Raw genomic sequence first — 16,471 nt, 5'->3', positions numbered from 1 at the left:
GATGGGTGCCATATTTCCTTACATTGCACACCTACTTTGAATGTAAGCAATTTCTAACCCTTTACCTTTATTATTATATAATCAAAATTAATCCAATTTCATGTGCTTCAACTTACCTTTTATGTTTTCTTGATGTAGGTTGTCTTATCCATCTTTTAGACTTCTGATGGTCTTTCACCTAATTTTTTCCATTAAAAATTAATTAGTATTCTCAATTTATGGTAATACTGAGTTAGAAGTTTTGGTTTTATTTAGGACCGCACATATGAAAATGAGTTATTTTATGGGATTAGTTTCTCATTTCTATTGTATCATTCCAGATTTAGCCTGACATCTTTCAGCCACACTTTAATGTTGTACTGCCAATACAATTTCATTGATAGGCATGATAGAACAATCATTTTGTAGTAGTGTTACTCCCTGAACAGAGTCCTGCATGAACTGAGAATCCTATCCAGGCTTCAAATGAAAATAGTAGATTGAGCCCCAATAAGAAGAAGAAAGAAAAAAGCCCTTAACTCTGGGTGGAGTCATTGGGACGCTATCATGACAGTGTTTTTTTAGCAGGCTTTCTTATTTTTATGAGGCCCAGTTGCTAGCTCGACGCTCAACCCAGCACGGTTGGAAAGCGTGCAAGGGAGCCGGCTGGATTCGAACTCAGGAGCCTTCACTCTGAAGTCCGGTGCTGATGCCACTACGCCACCAGCTGGCAGAGCCCCAATAACATAGTCTAAAAGTTTTTAAATATATCAATATGCATTAATCACCCATCTAACCAGAAATTAATTGAAGGCCCTAATCCAACGTCTGTTGAGGCAGTGCTGTACCAGAAGTACTAACTACAGTGACTTTCAGTGTAAAGGTATACAGAGAGCTTCCAGGCAAGTATAAGAGATTTGAATAACTAGCACAATCCTTTTGCCATCGTTAATAAAATTTAAGCCATTATTTAACTTCAGTGAAATTAATTTTTCACACAAATACAGTATGTATATAGGTTTCACTGTAGCATTAATTCTTCAAACATTTATTTGTAAAGTTATAAGAGATTTATACTAACATGAAGTTCCAAGCAACTAAGAGAACTTTGAAAATGGAACATAGAACATTATAGCACAGTGCAGGCCCTTCATCCCACAATGCTGTGCTGATTTTTTAACTTACTTCAAGATCAATCTAACCCTTCCTTCTTCCATAGCCCTCCATTCTTCTATCATCCATGTACCTATCTAAGAGCTCACCATTTTCTCTTTTTCCCCTGAAGTTGATTTATTTCGCACAATTTCTCTACTCTTTCTGCTGTCTGATTTCTTCAACGCTAGAAAAAAAAAGCACACAACATACATGGTTCGTACAATGGAGATATGTGTTGACTGCTCCTAATCTTACACAAGATAGGCTAGTCAAAGTAATATTCAAAGTAAAAGCTAATATTATCAAAGTACACAAATCTCACCATACACTGCCTTGAGATGCATTTTCTTGCAGGCATTTATTGGAAAACAAAGAAATATAACAGAATTTATTTAAAAACTGTACATAAATATAGACTGACAAACAACCAATATGCAAAAGAAGACAAATTTACTATATATGTGTGTGCGTGTGTGTGTGTGTGTGTGTGTGTGTGTATGTGTGTGTGTATTATAAATAAATAATAATGAGAACATGAGTTGTGGAATCAGTTCAAAGTTGTGGTGAGTAAAGTTATCCATGCCAGTTCAGGAACCTTATGGTTGTAAGGTAATAACTGTTCTGAACCTGGTGGTGTGGGACCTAAGGCTCCTGTACCTATAATATTGTACAAATATTGTTGCACCTCTTACTTAGTATTTGGAATCCTCATTGCAACTTAAGTCACTGAGAATCAGTGGATAAATAGGATCCTTGCTATGATTTTCCCTGTGGCAAATGACAGGAAAACCTGTTACCTGTGGTAATAAATTCCACAAATTCACCGCCCTACGACTAAAGAAATTTCTCCTCATCTCTGTTTTAAATGAATGCCCCTCTTGGCCTAGAATCCCCCATCATGGGAAAAATCCTTTCCACATCTACTCTGTCTAGGCCTATCAACATTCGCAAAGTTTCAATGAGATCCCTTCTCGTCCTTCTAAATTTCAGCTGGTACAGGCCCAGAGCCATCAAACATTTCTCATATACTAACCTTTCATTCCCGGAATCATCTTTGTGAACCTCCTCTAAGTCCTCTCTAATGCCAGCACATCTTTTCTTAGATGAGGAGCCCAAAACTGTTCACAATACTCAAAGTGAGGCCTCACCAGTGCCTTATAAAGCCTCAGCATCACATCCTTGCTCTTATATTCTAGATCTCTTGAAACGAATGCTAACATTGCAGTTGCCTTCCTCACCACTGATTCAACCTGCAAGTTAACCTTTAGGGTGTTCTGTGGTATTACCGTTTGGTCATGATTCTCTGGCATGCCCTCCTTGAATCTCTGAAGAAGATAAGGTTATAACAAGCAAGATAAGGCCTCCATATCAGACTTCTGCCATGCTGGAGTAGCACTGAGATTAAACTGCATAGGTAAGATAGAATCAAGGACATACAGTATATGTTAAAGATAGAGCTGTAGAGATCTTCAAAAAGCCATGGCTGGCTCTTGTACTTCATAATGCCTCTTCCTTTTGTGTGTTTCAGATCTTTGGGTGTCTGTGCTGCAGGTGGTCTTGGCAGCACTGAAAAACACCTTTGACACAATGAAATTCAAGCCTTTAGTCCATCACAGACCCAATCCTTGTGTTGACCAGGGTCAATCTTGGCTTTCATTGCACTCACCCTTATCTCAATCCTACACCTCAGGTCCAAACTCCATGCTGCAATAAAGTCAATTTACACAAGGAATAGCAAACTGTTCAAACTTCGCTATCTCCATCCCAGAGTCAAGATCATCCTAATTCTATTTACTGATCTCTATAATTCAGATGGTTCTTCCATATGTGCATAGTAGGAAGGCAAATTCCAAGTAATATTGAATCTTGCATACAAATGTGAGGTGTTGCATTTTGAAAGCACTAATGAGGCTCAGGCATATATTGGTAATATATTAGAGACTACTGAGGAAAGCAAAAACCTTGGCGTACAAGTCCATATATTGTTGAAGGCAGCATTACAAGTAGATAACATGGTTAGTAAGGAACATAGGATACTGCCTTTCAATAGTCAAGGCATTAAATACAATTCGTGGAAAGGTTTTGCAACAACTTAGAAAACTTAGTCAGACCTCTACTGGAGTATTATATGCAGTTCTGGTCATAAAGATATAGGAAGGATGTGATAGTGCTTGAGAGATTTCAGGAGTTCAAGCAATTCAGTTATGAGGAGAGACTGGAGAAGCTTGGTCTTTTCTCGGTGAACCAGAGGAGGTTAATGGGGAACATGACTGAGATGCAGAAAATTACGTGGGGCAGGACACTTTTCCCCATATCAAAAATAGATAAAACTAAGTAGGTTGAATAACATCTGTTGGGGTCAAAATCCTGCATCAGAATTTTTATAAACCACCTTAATTTTTAAACACAATTGTTTCGGAAGACTTCTTCCTGGAAATCTTCAAAAAGCAATGTGAATCTTTAACCCTCAAATTTGTGAAACGCCGTGAACTTTGAATATGGAATGCTCCATCACAGGGAATAACTGATCTAAGGTCATTTGCTCTCTTAAGGCAGAATTGGGAAATATATTCAATACAAAAGTGAATACAAAGCATGGGAAAGTGGAGAGTGACTATTTTTGTTATTTTCTGAATATTTTAGCAAAGTGCTTACACTAAAATAGTGGGTTAAACAATCTGATCTGGCATTGCCAACATCAATGAATTGCTAATTATGGTATTAATCTCAGTTTTTTTTCTTCAGCAGTTTACCTTTATTTAAATACATTTCAGGATTTGTATCTTATGAATATTGGAAGCAAGAATAGTATAGTTTAAAAAATTCTGTATGTATATAGGAATGTAACCAATCAGTTCTCAGTGAGCAGTTCATTTTCATTTATTCCTTAAGTTGCAAAGGTGCTTTGTTTATGTAAGTTATAGTTCAGCGGAAAGAGTTGCTGAAAAAGAATGTGGCACTGTTGTCGCAACAGAGCAGGGCAAGATGTCAAAAAAAAGTCTAAGGGCATCATTATCAATTACCTCCCAGGACTATGATATATCAAAGCTTCGCTGGACAATACTAAATAATTTAGCCTGTACCAGATTCTTAATGTTCACCATTAGTAAAATTGCAATATGAATGCAATATGAATGCCATAGTTGGATGCATCAGCAAGGGAGATGAGGCTCAGTACAGGGCTACGGTAGGAAACTTTGTCACATGGTGTGAGCAGAATTATCTGCAGCTTAATCTGAAAAAGACTAAGGAACTGGTGGTAGACCTGGGGAGAGCTAAGGTACCGGTGACCCCTGCTTCCATCCAGGGGGTCAGTGTGGACATGGTGGAGGATTACAAATACCTGGGGATACGAATTGACAATAAACTGGACTGGTCAAAGAACACTGAGGCTGTCTACAAGAAGGGTCAGAGCCATCTCTATTTCCTGAGGAGAATGAGGTCTTTTAACATCTGCCGGACGATGCTGAGGATGTTCTACGAGTCTGTGGTGGCCAGTGCGATCATGTTTGCTGTTGTGTGCTGGGGCAGCAGGCTGAGGGTAGCAGACACCAACAGAATCAACAAACTCATTCGTAAGGCCAGTGATGTTGTGGGGATAGAACTGGACTCTCTGACGGTGGTGTCTGAAAAGAGGATGCTGTCCAAGTTGCATGCCATCTTGGACAATGTCTCCCATCCACTACATAATGTACTGGTTGGGCACAGGAGTACATTCAGCCAGTGACTCATTCCACCGAGATGCAACACAGAGCGTCATAGGAAGTCATTCCTGCCTGTGGCCATCAAACTTTACAACTTCTCCCTTGGAGGGTCAGACACCCTGAGCCAATAGGCTGGTCCTGGACTTATTTCCTGGCATAATTTACATATTACTATTTAATTATTTATGGTTTTATTACTATTTAATTATTTATGGTGCAACTGTAACGAAAACCAATTTCCCCTGGGATCAATAAAGTATGACTATGTATATGTACCATCATTGCTTAGCTTGCACATTTTTAGTCGTTCTTCAATTGTAAGTTCTGACAACATTCTTGCTTCTTCCAATGCACTTTTATACCACTGTGTGGATCTTTTGAAGTGTTCTGCCTGCAGATATAAAGAATATATAATAATAGAAGTTTTCTTGCAAGAATTTTGACAAGATTCTGGATTTTTTTTAACAAAAAAGTCACACATGCTTCACAAAGATTCAGAAAATAACTGCTAGACTCATCTAAATACAAGCAAGATGGTTACGGTGAAAGACTGTTGAACAGCAATTTCAAAAGCAACAGTTAAGATATATAAGAGATATCATTATTTGAACTGATTACTGCCAAGTTAACTCCAAAAAACGAGAAAAAATGCAGCACACATCAAAGTTGTTGGAGAGCGCAGCAGGCCAGGCAGCATCTCTAGGAAGAGGTACAGTCGACGTTTCAGGCCGAGGGACTAGTCCTGACGAAGGGTCTCGGCCTGAAACGTCGACTGTACCTCTTCCTAGAGATGCTGCCTGGCCTGCTGCGTTCACCAGCAACTTTGATGTGTGTTGCTTGAATTTCCAGCATCTGCAGAATTCCTGTTGTTTGCGAGAAAAAATGCAAATGTTTTTCTGAAAAGGAAAAAGAAACTTAAAAGAGAATTGATAAAGTTAATTTTAGTGGGGGTACAATAACATGATAGGCAGGGGAACCAAAACAAAAAGATCCAATATATTTTATTGTATAAATTTTGTCTGTGGACTATGTTTAAACATATGGTTATAAAGGCTAGAAGCTCAAGTAGTTCATTCTGCCTCTTGTCCCTCTTTAACCAAGCATGTGGATATATTTCATTCTCTTAATAGCCAGAAATTATTGATCCCTACTTCGAGTAATCCGGCAACAGACACTCCACAGCCCTTTGGCATAGAGAATTCCAAATATTTATCATATGCTACATGCAGAAATTTCTTTTATTGCAATTTTGAATGGACAGCCCTGAATTTAAGACAGTGATTCCTGGTTCTAGATCAAATTTTGTGGAAGAAATTTGAGGACTTGTGTGAATCATAAAGTACATGATGGTCTTTCTATGTCTTCTGTGCACCTGACATGCAAACACATGGGGGTATGAGGATATGGGCGCAAATCATCCAACAGGTGTCTACTGCAAAAGAATCTTCCTACAGCAAAGGTCTCCATATATAAAGCTGATAAATTACTTAACATTTGATCAGGAGTATGAGGGATTGTTCTTTTTTATAATCAATAAACTGTTTTGGAAAATATTCTTTGCACTTTTCCTTTCAAAGATGCATAAGGAATATGGACAATGGATCATCAAGAGTAATACAGTTCTTTGTTTGGCAATAAGTGCACGTCGACATTCTTAAGCACCAAGGATACCCGTTTCCTTACTGACTTTCCCTTTTTGATGTGGCATTTTAATATTCATACAGATGAACACTGAAAGATTTTTTTGTCCTGACTAGTATAGCTGTTAACCATGTTTAAAGATTTAACCATTTTCTCTTCTTTCCAATTCGTATTTACCGAATGCCACAATAGCGTAGTGGTTAGTGCAATGCTATTACAACAAGGGGCGTGGGAGTTCAATTCCAACATCATCTGTAAGGAGTTTATATATCCTCCCTGTGGCGTGCATGGGTTTCCTTCAGATGCTCCGGTTTACTCTCACATTCCAAAGGCATACCAGTTAGCAGGTTAATTGGTTATTGTGAATTGTCTGTGAATAGGCTAGGGTGAAAGCGGGGGTTGCCAGGCAGCATGGCTCAAAGGGCCAGGCCTATTCCACATTGTATTTCAATCACTCACTAAATAAATAAACAAACAAACCTGCCTTGAATCTTTATCCAAAATAGCAAATGAAAATAAAAATTGTAACTTGACATTAAAATATGTATTTTAATGTCAAAATTAATTCCAATAAAAATGGTGAGATATTGCATGAACTTTACATATTTTAAATAGCATCTCTGAAATCTCTTCTGATATTTGATATAAAGTAACAGAGCAGAAGTAAAGAAGTAAACACTTAGCTAGAGTTCCAAAGATGTTGCTTGGCATCTTGAGCACTTACAACATTTTTTGTTTTGTTTTGGATTTCCAACATCCATTCTATTCAATTTGAACAATACAAACAACTTTGAAAGATATTAACTCCAAAATTTTAATCTGTGTAAGTCTTGGATGCCAAAGTTAGTACACAATATAACTGATACTGAAATTTGGTAAGATAACTGTCCAAACAAAGTAAATCTTTGAGGTTTCTACAATTTAAATTTATTTCAGACATTCGCTTACCAATTTGCCTCTTGTGTAATAAGGCTCAACTTGTCCCACTGAAATCCAAGACCTGGTATGTGGCTTTCCCAAGAATTCTGTATGATATTGTTCCACATAACCATCTTTGTCATATATTACATATTCTCCAGTCAAACCTTCGGTACAGAGGATGGAAGGCCATCTGATGAAGTAAAGTTAACTATTTAACAACATGAAATTATACAAGTAGAACTAAATAGTACTGTGGTATAGGGAAACTAAAGCCTGAAGACCAACTATATTCACAGAAGTACGTTCAATAATGGTTTAATGGTCAATAACATAAGTTTATAATCATGGAAATTTAAAAAACCCATTGAGACATAAATTCCTGTTAATCATAAGAAATCCAATATAACTCGGCTTGGTGGTAAACAATAACAATACAAATAAGACCATAACATATAGAAGCAGAATTAGGCCATTTGACCCATCCAGTCTACTCCACCATTCAATCACGGCTGATCCTTTTATTGCCTCTTCAGCTCCCTCCCTGGCCTTCACCCCGTAACCTTTGATGCTGTGGCCAATCAAGAACCTATCAACCTCTGCCTTAAATACATCCGACGACCTGGCCTCCACAGCTGCCTGTGGTAATAAATTCCACAAATTCACCACCCTGTGGCTAAAGAAATATCTTCTCATCTCTGTTTTAAATGAACGCCCCTCTTTCCTGAAGCTGTGCCCTCTTGTCCTTGAATCCCCCACCATAGGAAAAAATCCTTTCCACATCTGCTCTGTCTAGGCCTATCAACATTTGAAAAGTTTCAATGAGATCCTCTCTCATTCCTCTAAATTCCAGCAAGTACAGGCCCAGAGCCATCAAACATTTCTCATATGATAACCCTTTCATTCCCAGAATCATCTTTGTGAACTTCTGCTAAATCCTCTCCAATGCCAGCACATCTTTTCTTAAATGAGGAGGCCAAGCTGTTCACAATTCTCAAAGTGAGGCTTCACCAGTGCCTTATAAAGCCTTAGCATCACATCCCTGCTCTTATATTCTAGATCTCTTGAAACAAATGCTAACATTGCAGTTGCCTTCCTTACCAGTGACTCAACCTGCAAGTGAACCTTTAGAATATTCTGCACAAGGACTCCAAGTCCCTTTGCATCTCAATTTTTTGGATTTTCTCCCCTTTTAGAAAATAATCTGAACATTTATTTATTCTACCAAAGAGCATAACCATGCATTTTCCAACATTGTATTTCATTTGCCACTTTCTTACCCATTCTCCTAATCTGCCTAAGTACTTCTGCAGCCTTCCTGTTTCCTCAACACCACCTGCCCTTTCACCAATCTTTGTATCATCTGCAAACTTGGCAACAAAACCATCTATTCTATCATCTAAGTCATTGTCATACAGCATAAAAAGAAGCAGTCCCAACACTGACTCCTGTGGAACACCACTAGTCACTGGCAGCCAACCAGCAAAGGATCCTTTCATTCCCACTTGCTGCCTCCTATTAATCAGCCAATGCTCTAACCATGCTAGTAAATTTCCTGTAATATCATGGGCTCTTAACTTGGTAAGTAGCATCATCTGTAGCACCTGGTCAAAGGCCTTCTGAACATCCAAATATACAACATCCACTACATCCCCTTTATCTATCCTACTTGTAATCTCCTCAAAGAATTCCAACAGGTTGGTCAGGCAAGATTTTCCCTTAAGGAAACTGTGCTGATTTTCTCCTATCTTGCCCTGTTTCACCAAATACTCCATAACTTCATCTTTAACAATTGACTCCAACATCTTCCCAACCATTGAGTCATTCCTAAATGGTCTATAATTTCCTTTCTTCTGCCTCCCTCCTTTCTTAAAGAGTGGAGTGACATTTGCAATTTTCCAGTCCTCCGGAACCATTTTGCCATGATTCAGTGATGGCCACAATATCATACCTAACAATCAGTATGTGTAACAAGATCATCCACCTTATTTCTTCTACAATGTGCATTGAGATATAATAGTTTGAGTACCGTACTTGCTACCCTTTTTGATTCTGTATCCCTAATGCACTGATACACCCCTGCTGGCTGCAAATTTGTCTATCATCTGCTTGCCCTTCCTGATAGTCTGACTGCATGCTATCTTTGCACCCTCTCCTCCTCCAAAATGTTGTGGACATGATCCGAGACGTCCCTGACCCTGGCACCTGGGAGGCAATATTTGTTCCTCTGACAATCTTTACATTTATTTAATAAACATTTTAAATGCCCAAGTAAAGTTAAGCTACTTACTATTATACTGTTCCTCTCTTTTTTCAGCATGACATTTTTTCCTCAATATATAAACAGGGCATCATCTGAAAAGGGGAATCTCACACCATCCTACTGCTTTCCTGACCCCAGCCTGCATATCATGCTGTAATGAGGTCTTTCTCCTCTTTAGAAAAATGTTATACCTCATTTTGTAAACATAAGACCATAAGACATAAAAAAGGCATCCGTTAGTCTTGCGAGACCATGGATCTGCATCTGGAAAGTCTTCACTCTCCAGGGCACAGGCCTGGGCAAGGTTGTATGGAACACTAGCAGTTGCCCATGCTGCAAGTCTCCCCTCTCTACGACACCAATGTTGTCCAAGAGAAGGGCATTAGGACCCATACAGCTTGGCACCAGTGTCGTCGCAGAGCAATGCGTGATTAAGTGCCTTGCTCAAGGACACAACACATTTCCTCGGCTGGGGCTCGAACTTGCTAGTCCAATGCCTTAACCACTTGGCCACGGGCCCACACAAGATATAGGATCGTAAGACATAGGATCAGAATTAATGCCCATAAGACATAGGATCAGAATTAATGTATTTGGCCCATTGAATCTGCTCTGCCACTCCATCATGGTTAGTTTATTATTCTTCTCAATCCCATTCTCCTGCGAAATTCCTGCCTTTAGACTGAAAAGTCACTAATATCATTTTACTCTATAAGAATAGAGGTAGGCAGAAGAAAGGAAATTATAGGCTAGTTAGCCTGACATCAGTTGTTGAGAAGATGTAGGAATCTATTATTAAGGATGAGGTTTCAGGGTACTTGGAGGCACATGACAAAATAGGCCAAAGTCAGCATGGTTTTTTAAAGGGGAAATCTTGCCTGACAAATCTGTTCGAATTCTTTGAAGAAATAACAGACAGGATAGACAATGGAGAGTCAGTGGGATTTGCTTATTTTGTTTTCAGAAGTCCTTTAACAAGTGCTACACATGATCTTGTTTCACAAGATAAGAGTCCGTGGTATTACAGGAAAGATACTAGCATGGATAGAAAATTGGCTGACTGGCAGGAGGCAAAAGGTGGGAATAAAGAGCGCTTTTTCTGAATGCCAGTGATTAGTGGTGTGCTGCAAGGGTTGGTGTTGAGACCGTTTCTTCTCATGTTATATGTCAATGATTTGGATAATGGAATTGATAGTTTTGTGGTCAGGTTGGCAAATGATATGAAGATAGTGGAGGGGCAGGTAGTATTGAGGAAGCAGTGTATCTGCAGAAGGACAGGAAGATTGGGGAAACTCATTGAGAGGGGATTTCATTGAAACATCGAATATTATAAGGCATAGAGTGGATGTGAAGAGAATGTTTTCTATAGTGGAGGAATCCAGGACCAGAGGGCACAACCTCAGAATTGAGGTACATCCATTAAGAACAGAGATGAGGTAAAGTTTCTTAACCCAGTGGGTTGTGAATCAGAGGAATTCATTGTCACACACAGTTGTGCAGTCCAGTTCTTCGGGTATATTGAAGGTAGAGGTTGATCGGTTTTTGATTAAACAGGGCATCAAAGGTTACGGTGAGCAGGCAGGAGAATGGGTTTGAGAGAAATAATAAATTAGCGGTGAGAGAATGGCACAGCAGACTCAATGGGCCAAATGGCCTATTCTGCTCCTATGTCTTATGGACTCACTCCCAACAAGACTTATTCTTTTCAAATGGCTTCTGCCTTGCAACGATGACTCTCTCTTTCTTATTTGCTATTTCAAATTATGATTCACTCCCAATTTTGAGACTTATTCTTTTCAAATGGTTCCTGCCTTGTAACAATGTATCTCTCCAACTAATAACATGGATCAGTTCTTTCAATAAGAGTTAATTGTGAGCAAATAAGGTTGACATTGCATGCAACCAAACACTTCCAACATCAAGCTTTGTATATGGATGAATGAGTAAATTCACACTTCAGAAAGACAACCAAATATTTATCATTCACTCTGCATCTTAGAATGAAGTAAAGAAATAGATTATGCTCCTCGAATTATGGTTGAGACCAGCTTGTGGCAATGGTATCAAAGCAATTTTCAGTTTGATGTGCCAAATTGAAGCAATAATATTTTGGAAAAGGATGCAAATTACTCGAGTCCAAATCTTTACAGGAAAATATTTGTATAATGCATAATCACTGCAAACCAGTGGTGCAGTGCTAGCCAGAGCGCACCGGAGTGCGTCCGGCACATCTTTAAGAAAAAGCTGAAATAAACAAGCTAATTAATTAGGTGCCGCCCAGGGTGATTTGAGTATCTCAGGATCTGCTGATCTCCTGGGATTTTTACGCACAACAGACTCTGAAGTTTACAAAGAATGGTGCCAAAAACAAAAAAAAATCCAGCGAGTGGATTTAACAAGATGTTTTCGCTCACAGAACATTCACTCGCTGGATTTTTTTTTGTTTTTGGCACCATTCTTTGTAAACTCCAGAGTCAGTTGTGCGTAAAAATCCCAGGAGATCAGCAGTTTCTGAGATACTCAAATCACCCTGGGCGGCACCTAATTAATTAGCTTGTTTATTTCGGCTTTTTTCTTAAAGATGTACCGGATGCACTCCGGTGCGCTCTGGCTAGCACTGCACCATTGGTACGAACTATGTTCATTTTTTCTGATGCTACGTAGCCAATAAAAATAATGAATAAAGTTCGATTTTGCAAGCATATTCATCTGAATATATATTTAATTCAAAATAGATTTTGTTTCTCTCCAGGAGACCTAAAATTTCATCTATGAGTAGGCAATGCTGAACCTGCTTTCCCTCACGCTGTCTTATCCTTGCACTATTTAAGTGATTAACTTGTTCAGTAAATGAAATAGTAGTACTCATCTTCTTCCTCAATTTTATTTTAAAAGTTGAGGTAGAATTTGAGCCTTTAAGCTCTTCATTAAAAAACCTATTTTGCATACACACCTGTTGCCATCCTTACTCTAACCAACCTGTGAAGTAAGCTTGATTTTATATAGTTCAAAGTTGAAAGTAAATTTATGATCAAAAAATGTATATGTCACCATATACAACACTGAAATTCATTTCCTTGTGGGTAACCACAGCAAGTATGAATTGCTTGCACTGGGGAAAAAAATCTGCTAAGTATGTCAAGAATATAGTCTAAAAATCCTTGAAATATATTGCACTTAATTTTAACCAACTTTTCTCTCCGAACAAAATAGCTGAGAAATTCAAATGCAGCAAGTTTCAACTCCAAACTAAATCTACCTTGCAAATTAAAGAACAACAGACGACAGATATCATAAACACTTGTACATCATGTAGCATCTATGGAAAAAAACAGTTAACTTTTCAGGTTGAAGATCCTACATCAAGACTGCCCAAAACAATCCAGTGCCAATTTTTAAAAAGTATAATCTTGCCTTTTGCAACTCTGAACAGCTTCTTTACAGGGTAAGCTGATTTTAATGAACATGAGGATCTCTTTTGCCTCTCTCTCACTGAACTATTGTCATTTTACCCATTACAAATTTGTCCAGTCTGATTATGTTAGTCAGTCTTATCCAATCTTAGTGACTGTCACATTTTCTCCTTTCAAATATGAAACTGAATTCAATCATAGATTAAATAAATAATTGTGAACTATTTGTTAAATGAATAGTGTTAATTAGTCATTACTAAATCTAATATGACCTGTTTTGTTGTAAAGATGCATTATCACCCCTGTTGTTTCTTGCACTCTTTCAAAATAGACATACGGCTCACCTGCCCTCAAGTGCTGGAAATTTAGAAATATCCTCCAAATAAATAACGAAAAAGCCATTGCCTTTGATCCAGTAGACAAGCCTGGCCAGCTATTCTATCATACTCCCTTCTATCCCCAGCAAACATGAGAATTGGAACCAGCCTCTTTGCAGCTTTGCTGCCAATGTTCAAGATAACTCTGCCTAACCCAACGCAGATTGGGGGACCGCTTCGTTGAGCAGCTCCGCTCCGTCCGCCAACCCGTCGCAGATTGGGGGACCGCTTCATCGAGCACCTCCGCTCCGTCCGCCAAAACAGACAGTATCTCCCAGTAGCCACCCACTTCAACTCTGCTTCCCACTCCCATTCAGATATGTCCATACATGGCCTCTTCTACTGCCATGATGAGGCTAAACTCAGGTTGGAGGAGCAACACCTTATATACCGTCTAGGTAGTCTCCAGCCCCTTGGTATGAACATAGAATTCTCCAACTTCTGGTAATTCCCTCCCCCTCCCTTCCTCTATCCCTATTTCACTCTGCCCCCTCTCCCAGCTGCCTACCACCTCCCTCTTGGTTCCACCTCCTTCTACTACCCATTGTGTTTTCCCGTATTCTTTCTTCATCTTTCCTGCCTATCACCTCCCTGCTTCCCCTCCCCCACCCCTTTATCTTTCCCCTTACTGGTTTTTCACCTGGAACTGACCAGTCTTCTCCTTCCCACCCTCCCCCCACGTTCTTTATAGGGCCTCTGCCCCTTCCCTCTACAGTCCTGACGAAGGGTTCCGGCCCGAAACGTCGACTGATCTTTTCCACAGATGCTGCCCGACCTGCTGAGTTCCTCCAGCGTGTTGTAAGTGTTGCTTCGACCCCAGCATCTGCAGATTATTTTGTGCTCCTGGTTCACATGTCTGTGCCAACACTTATGAACACCTATTTCCACCCTTGTAACAAAATTTGATTCTGCCACTATCCATGCTGAATATCAACATTTGGCTCCACACAAGCGTCTCAATTTTAAAATTCTCCTCTTTACAAATTTCTCCATGGCCTTATTTTTCCAAAATACATCACTGGTCTAAACCTCATATCCATTTAACTAAACTAGAAATAATTTGGAAAATGAGTAGCTCGGGTAATTGATGGTTAGTTCTCCAATTTACTTAAGTGCTCAAATACCATCTATAAATTTGCTGATGATACAATTGTTGGCAGAATCTCAGATGGTGATGAGAGGGCATACAGAAGTGAGATATACCAGCTAGTTGAGTGTTGTCACAGCAACAACATCAGTACTCACACTCAACATCAGTAAGACCAAGGAGCTGAATGTGGACTTCAGAAAGGGTAAGAGGAGGGAACACACACCAATCCTTATAGAGGGAGCAGAAGTGGAGACAGTGAGCAGTTTCAAGGTCCCGGGTGTTAACATCTCTGAAGACCTAACCTGGTCCCAACATACCAATGCAGCTAAAATGAAAGCAAGACAGTGGCTATATTTCATTTGGAGTTTGAGGAGATTTGAAATGTCACCTGAAACACTTAAAAGTTTCTACAGATGTACCATGAAGAGCATTATAGCTGTCTGTATCACCATCTGATATGGGAGGGTTATTGCACAGGATTGACGTAAGCTGTAGCGAGTGATAAAATTAGTCATCTCCATCATAGCTAGTATCCAAGACAGCTTCAAGAAGCGGTACCTTAAAAAGGCGGCATCCGAATATTAAGGACCCGCACCACCCAGGACATGCCCTCTTCTCACTGTTACCATTAGGAAGGAGGTACAGAAGCTTGAAGTCACATACTCAGTGACTCAAGAACGCTTCTTTCCTTCTGCTATCTGATTTCTCAATAGACATTTAAATCATGAACACTAACTCTCTACTTTTTTTATTTATGTTTTTGTACTGCTTATTTTAATTTAACTATTTAATATACATATTTATACAGTGTAATTCACAGTTTCATTCCTATATTATTGTGTATTGCATTGTACTACTGCCTCAAAGTTAACAAACTTCACAACATATGCCAGTGATATTAAACCTGATTCTGATTCTCAAGATTGGTGAACAACTCAACCCAACCATAAACTAAACTTTAAATTTATTTATGCCATCATTGGTGCCAATGCATCACTTGACAAGGTTCAAGCTGAATTTATAACTCAATGTCATTTTAAGCCATTTATAAATCTACATCGAACTTAACAACTCACATCTCATCAACAAATCTGTAAACTGAACCTACGGCTTTCGTAGAAATACTGTTTTTATATATCAGAACTACAGCTCTTTAAAAACTACTCCCAATGTTATGTAAGAAAGCAACAATTCGATAAATGTTATTTTACAAATTTCACATAACTTTCCCAAACCATTTTCCATGAATTTCATTTCTGAAATAACCATATAGTCAGTTTCAGGATTTGTTGCTTTGACATTGTTGACAGACTTTTAAAAGGAAACATTCAATACTGTGCGTATACCATGAAGCACTGTATAATTTTGAATAAAAGTATGCAATTTGAAAAATACCTCCTGACTCCAGAGGTGTGTCTCACCTGGGCCATCCTGGCACTTTTGTTATAACCAGACTTCCCACAGGAAGTTGTGAGTAGACAAGTTTCAATCCATGTTGGTGGAATACATTTTTCTTGGGGAAACTCTCTTCAAGCACAGAACAGCAATTAAAGCTAGAATCACTATTCATGTCACAGTACCAGGGCAAACTTAAATCCACACATGCAGCACCTTCCTTTGTCAAAAGCCTCCATTTCAAGCAATCTTCATATTCACACTGAATCCACACCTTGTCTGCATACGATCCTTTATCAAAAAGATCCATTATTTTGATTTACTGTTTATCATTCCAAGCTCTGGAAAACCTTAAAATTAAAAATGAAAAGAAAATAATAAATATCTCCATCAATTTATTTAGAGCAGGATTTATCTAGAAAAAAAAACCACGGTATTTTTGGATGTCTTTTTGGGCAAATTCCCTCACTGGAGTAATCCAACTTGTTCATTCACCAAAGAGATGTAAAGCTTGATCAAAGATTGAGGAAAAAATT

General features: G+C 38.8%; 1 protein-coding gene across 1 annotated transcript in view; it reads right to left on the bottom strand.

Moving 5' to 3' along the window:
• The window catches only part of LOC140212287 (zinc finger CW-type PWWP domain protein 2-like), a 41,496-nt gene extending 25,251 nt beyond the window's left edge, over positions 1-16,245 (bottom strand). The window contains exons 1-5 of the mRNA XM_072282987.1: positions 15,962-16,245; positions 7,428-7,590; positions 5,115-5,229; positions 1,242-1,318; positions 117-178 (exon numbers count right to left, since the gene is read on the bottom strand). Of these exons, the coding sequence (XP_072139088.1) occupies positions 117-178; positions 1,242-1,318; positions 5,115-5,229; positions 7,428-7,590; positions 15,962-16,245 (701 nt within the window). The remainder of the gene's footprint in view (positions 1-116; positions 179-1,241; positions 1,319-5,114; positions 5,230-7,427; positions 7,591-15,961) is intronic.
• Between the last annotated feature and the right edge of the window lie 226 nt (positions 16,246-16,471).

The sequence above is a fragment of the Mobula birostris genome, chromosome 19 (assembly GCF_030028105.1).
Source record: "Mobula birostris isolate sMobBir1 chromosome 19, sMobBir1.hap1, whole genome shotgun sequence".
Classification (NCBI taxonomy): Eukaryota; Metazoa; Chordata; class Chondrichthyes; order Myliobatiformes; family Myliobatidae; genus Mobula; species Mobula birostris.
The sequence above is the reverse complement of the archived record's forward strand: the minus strand, read 5'-3'. Positions and strand labels throughout refer to the sequence as shown.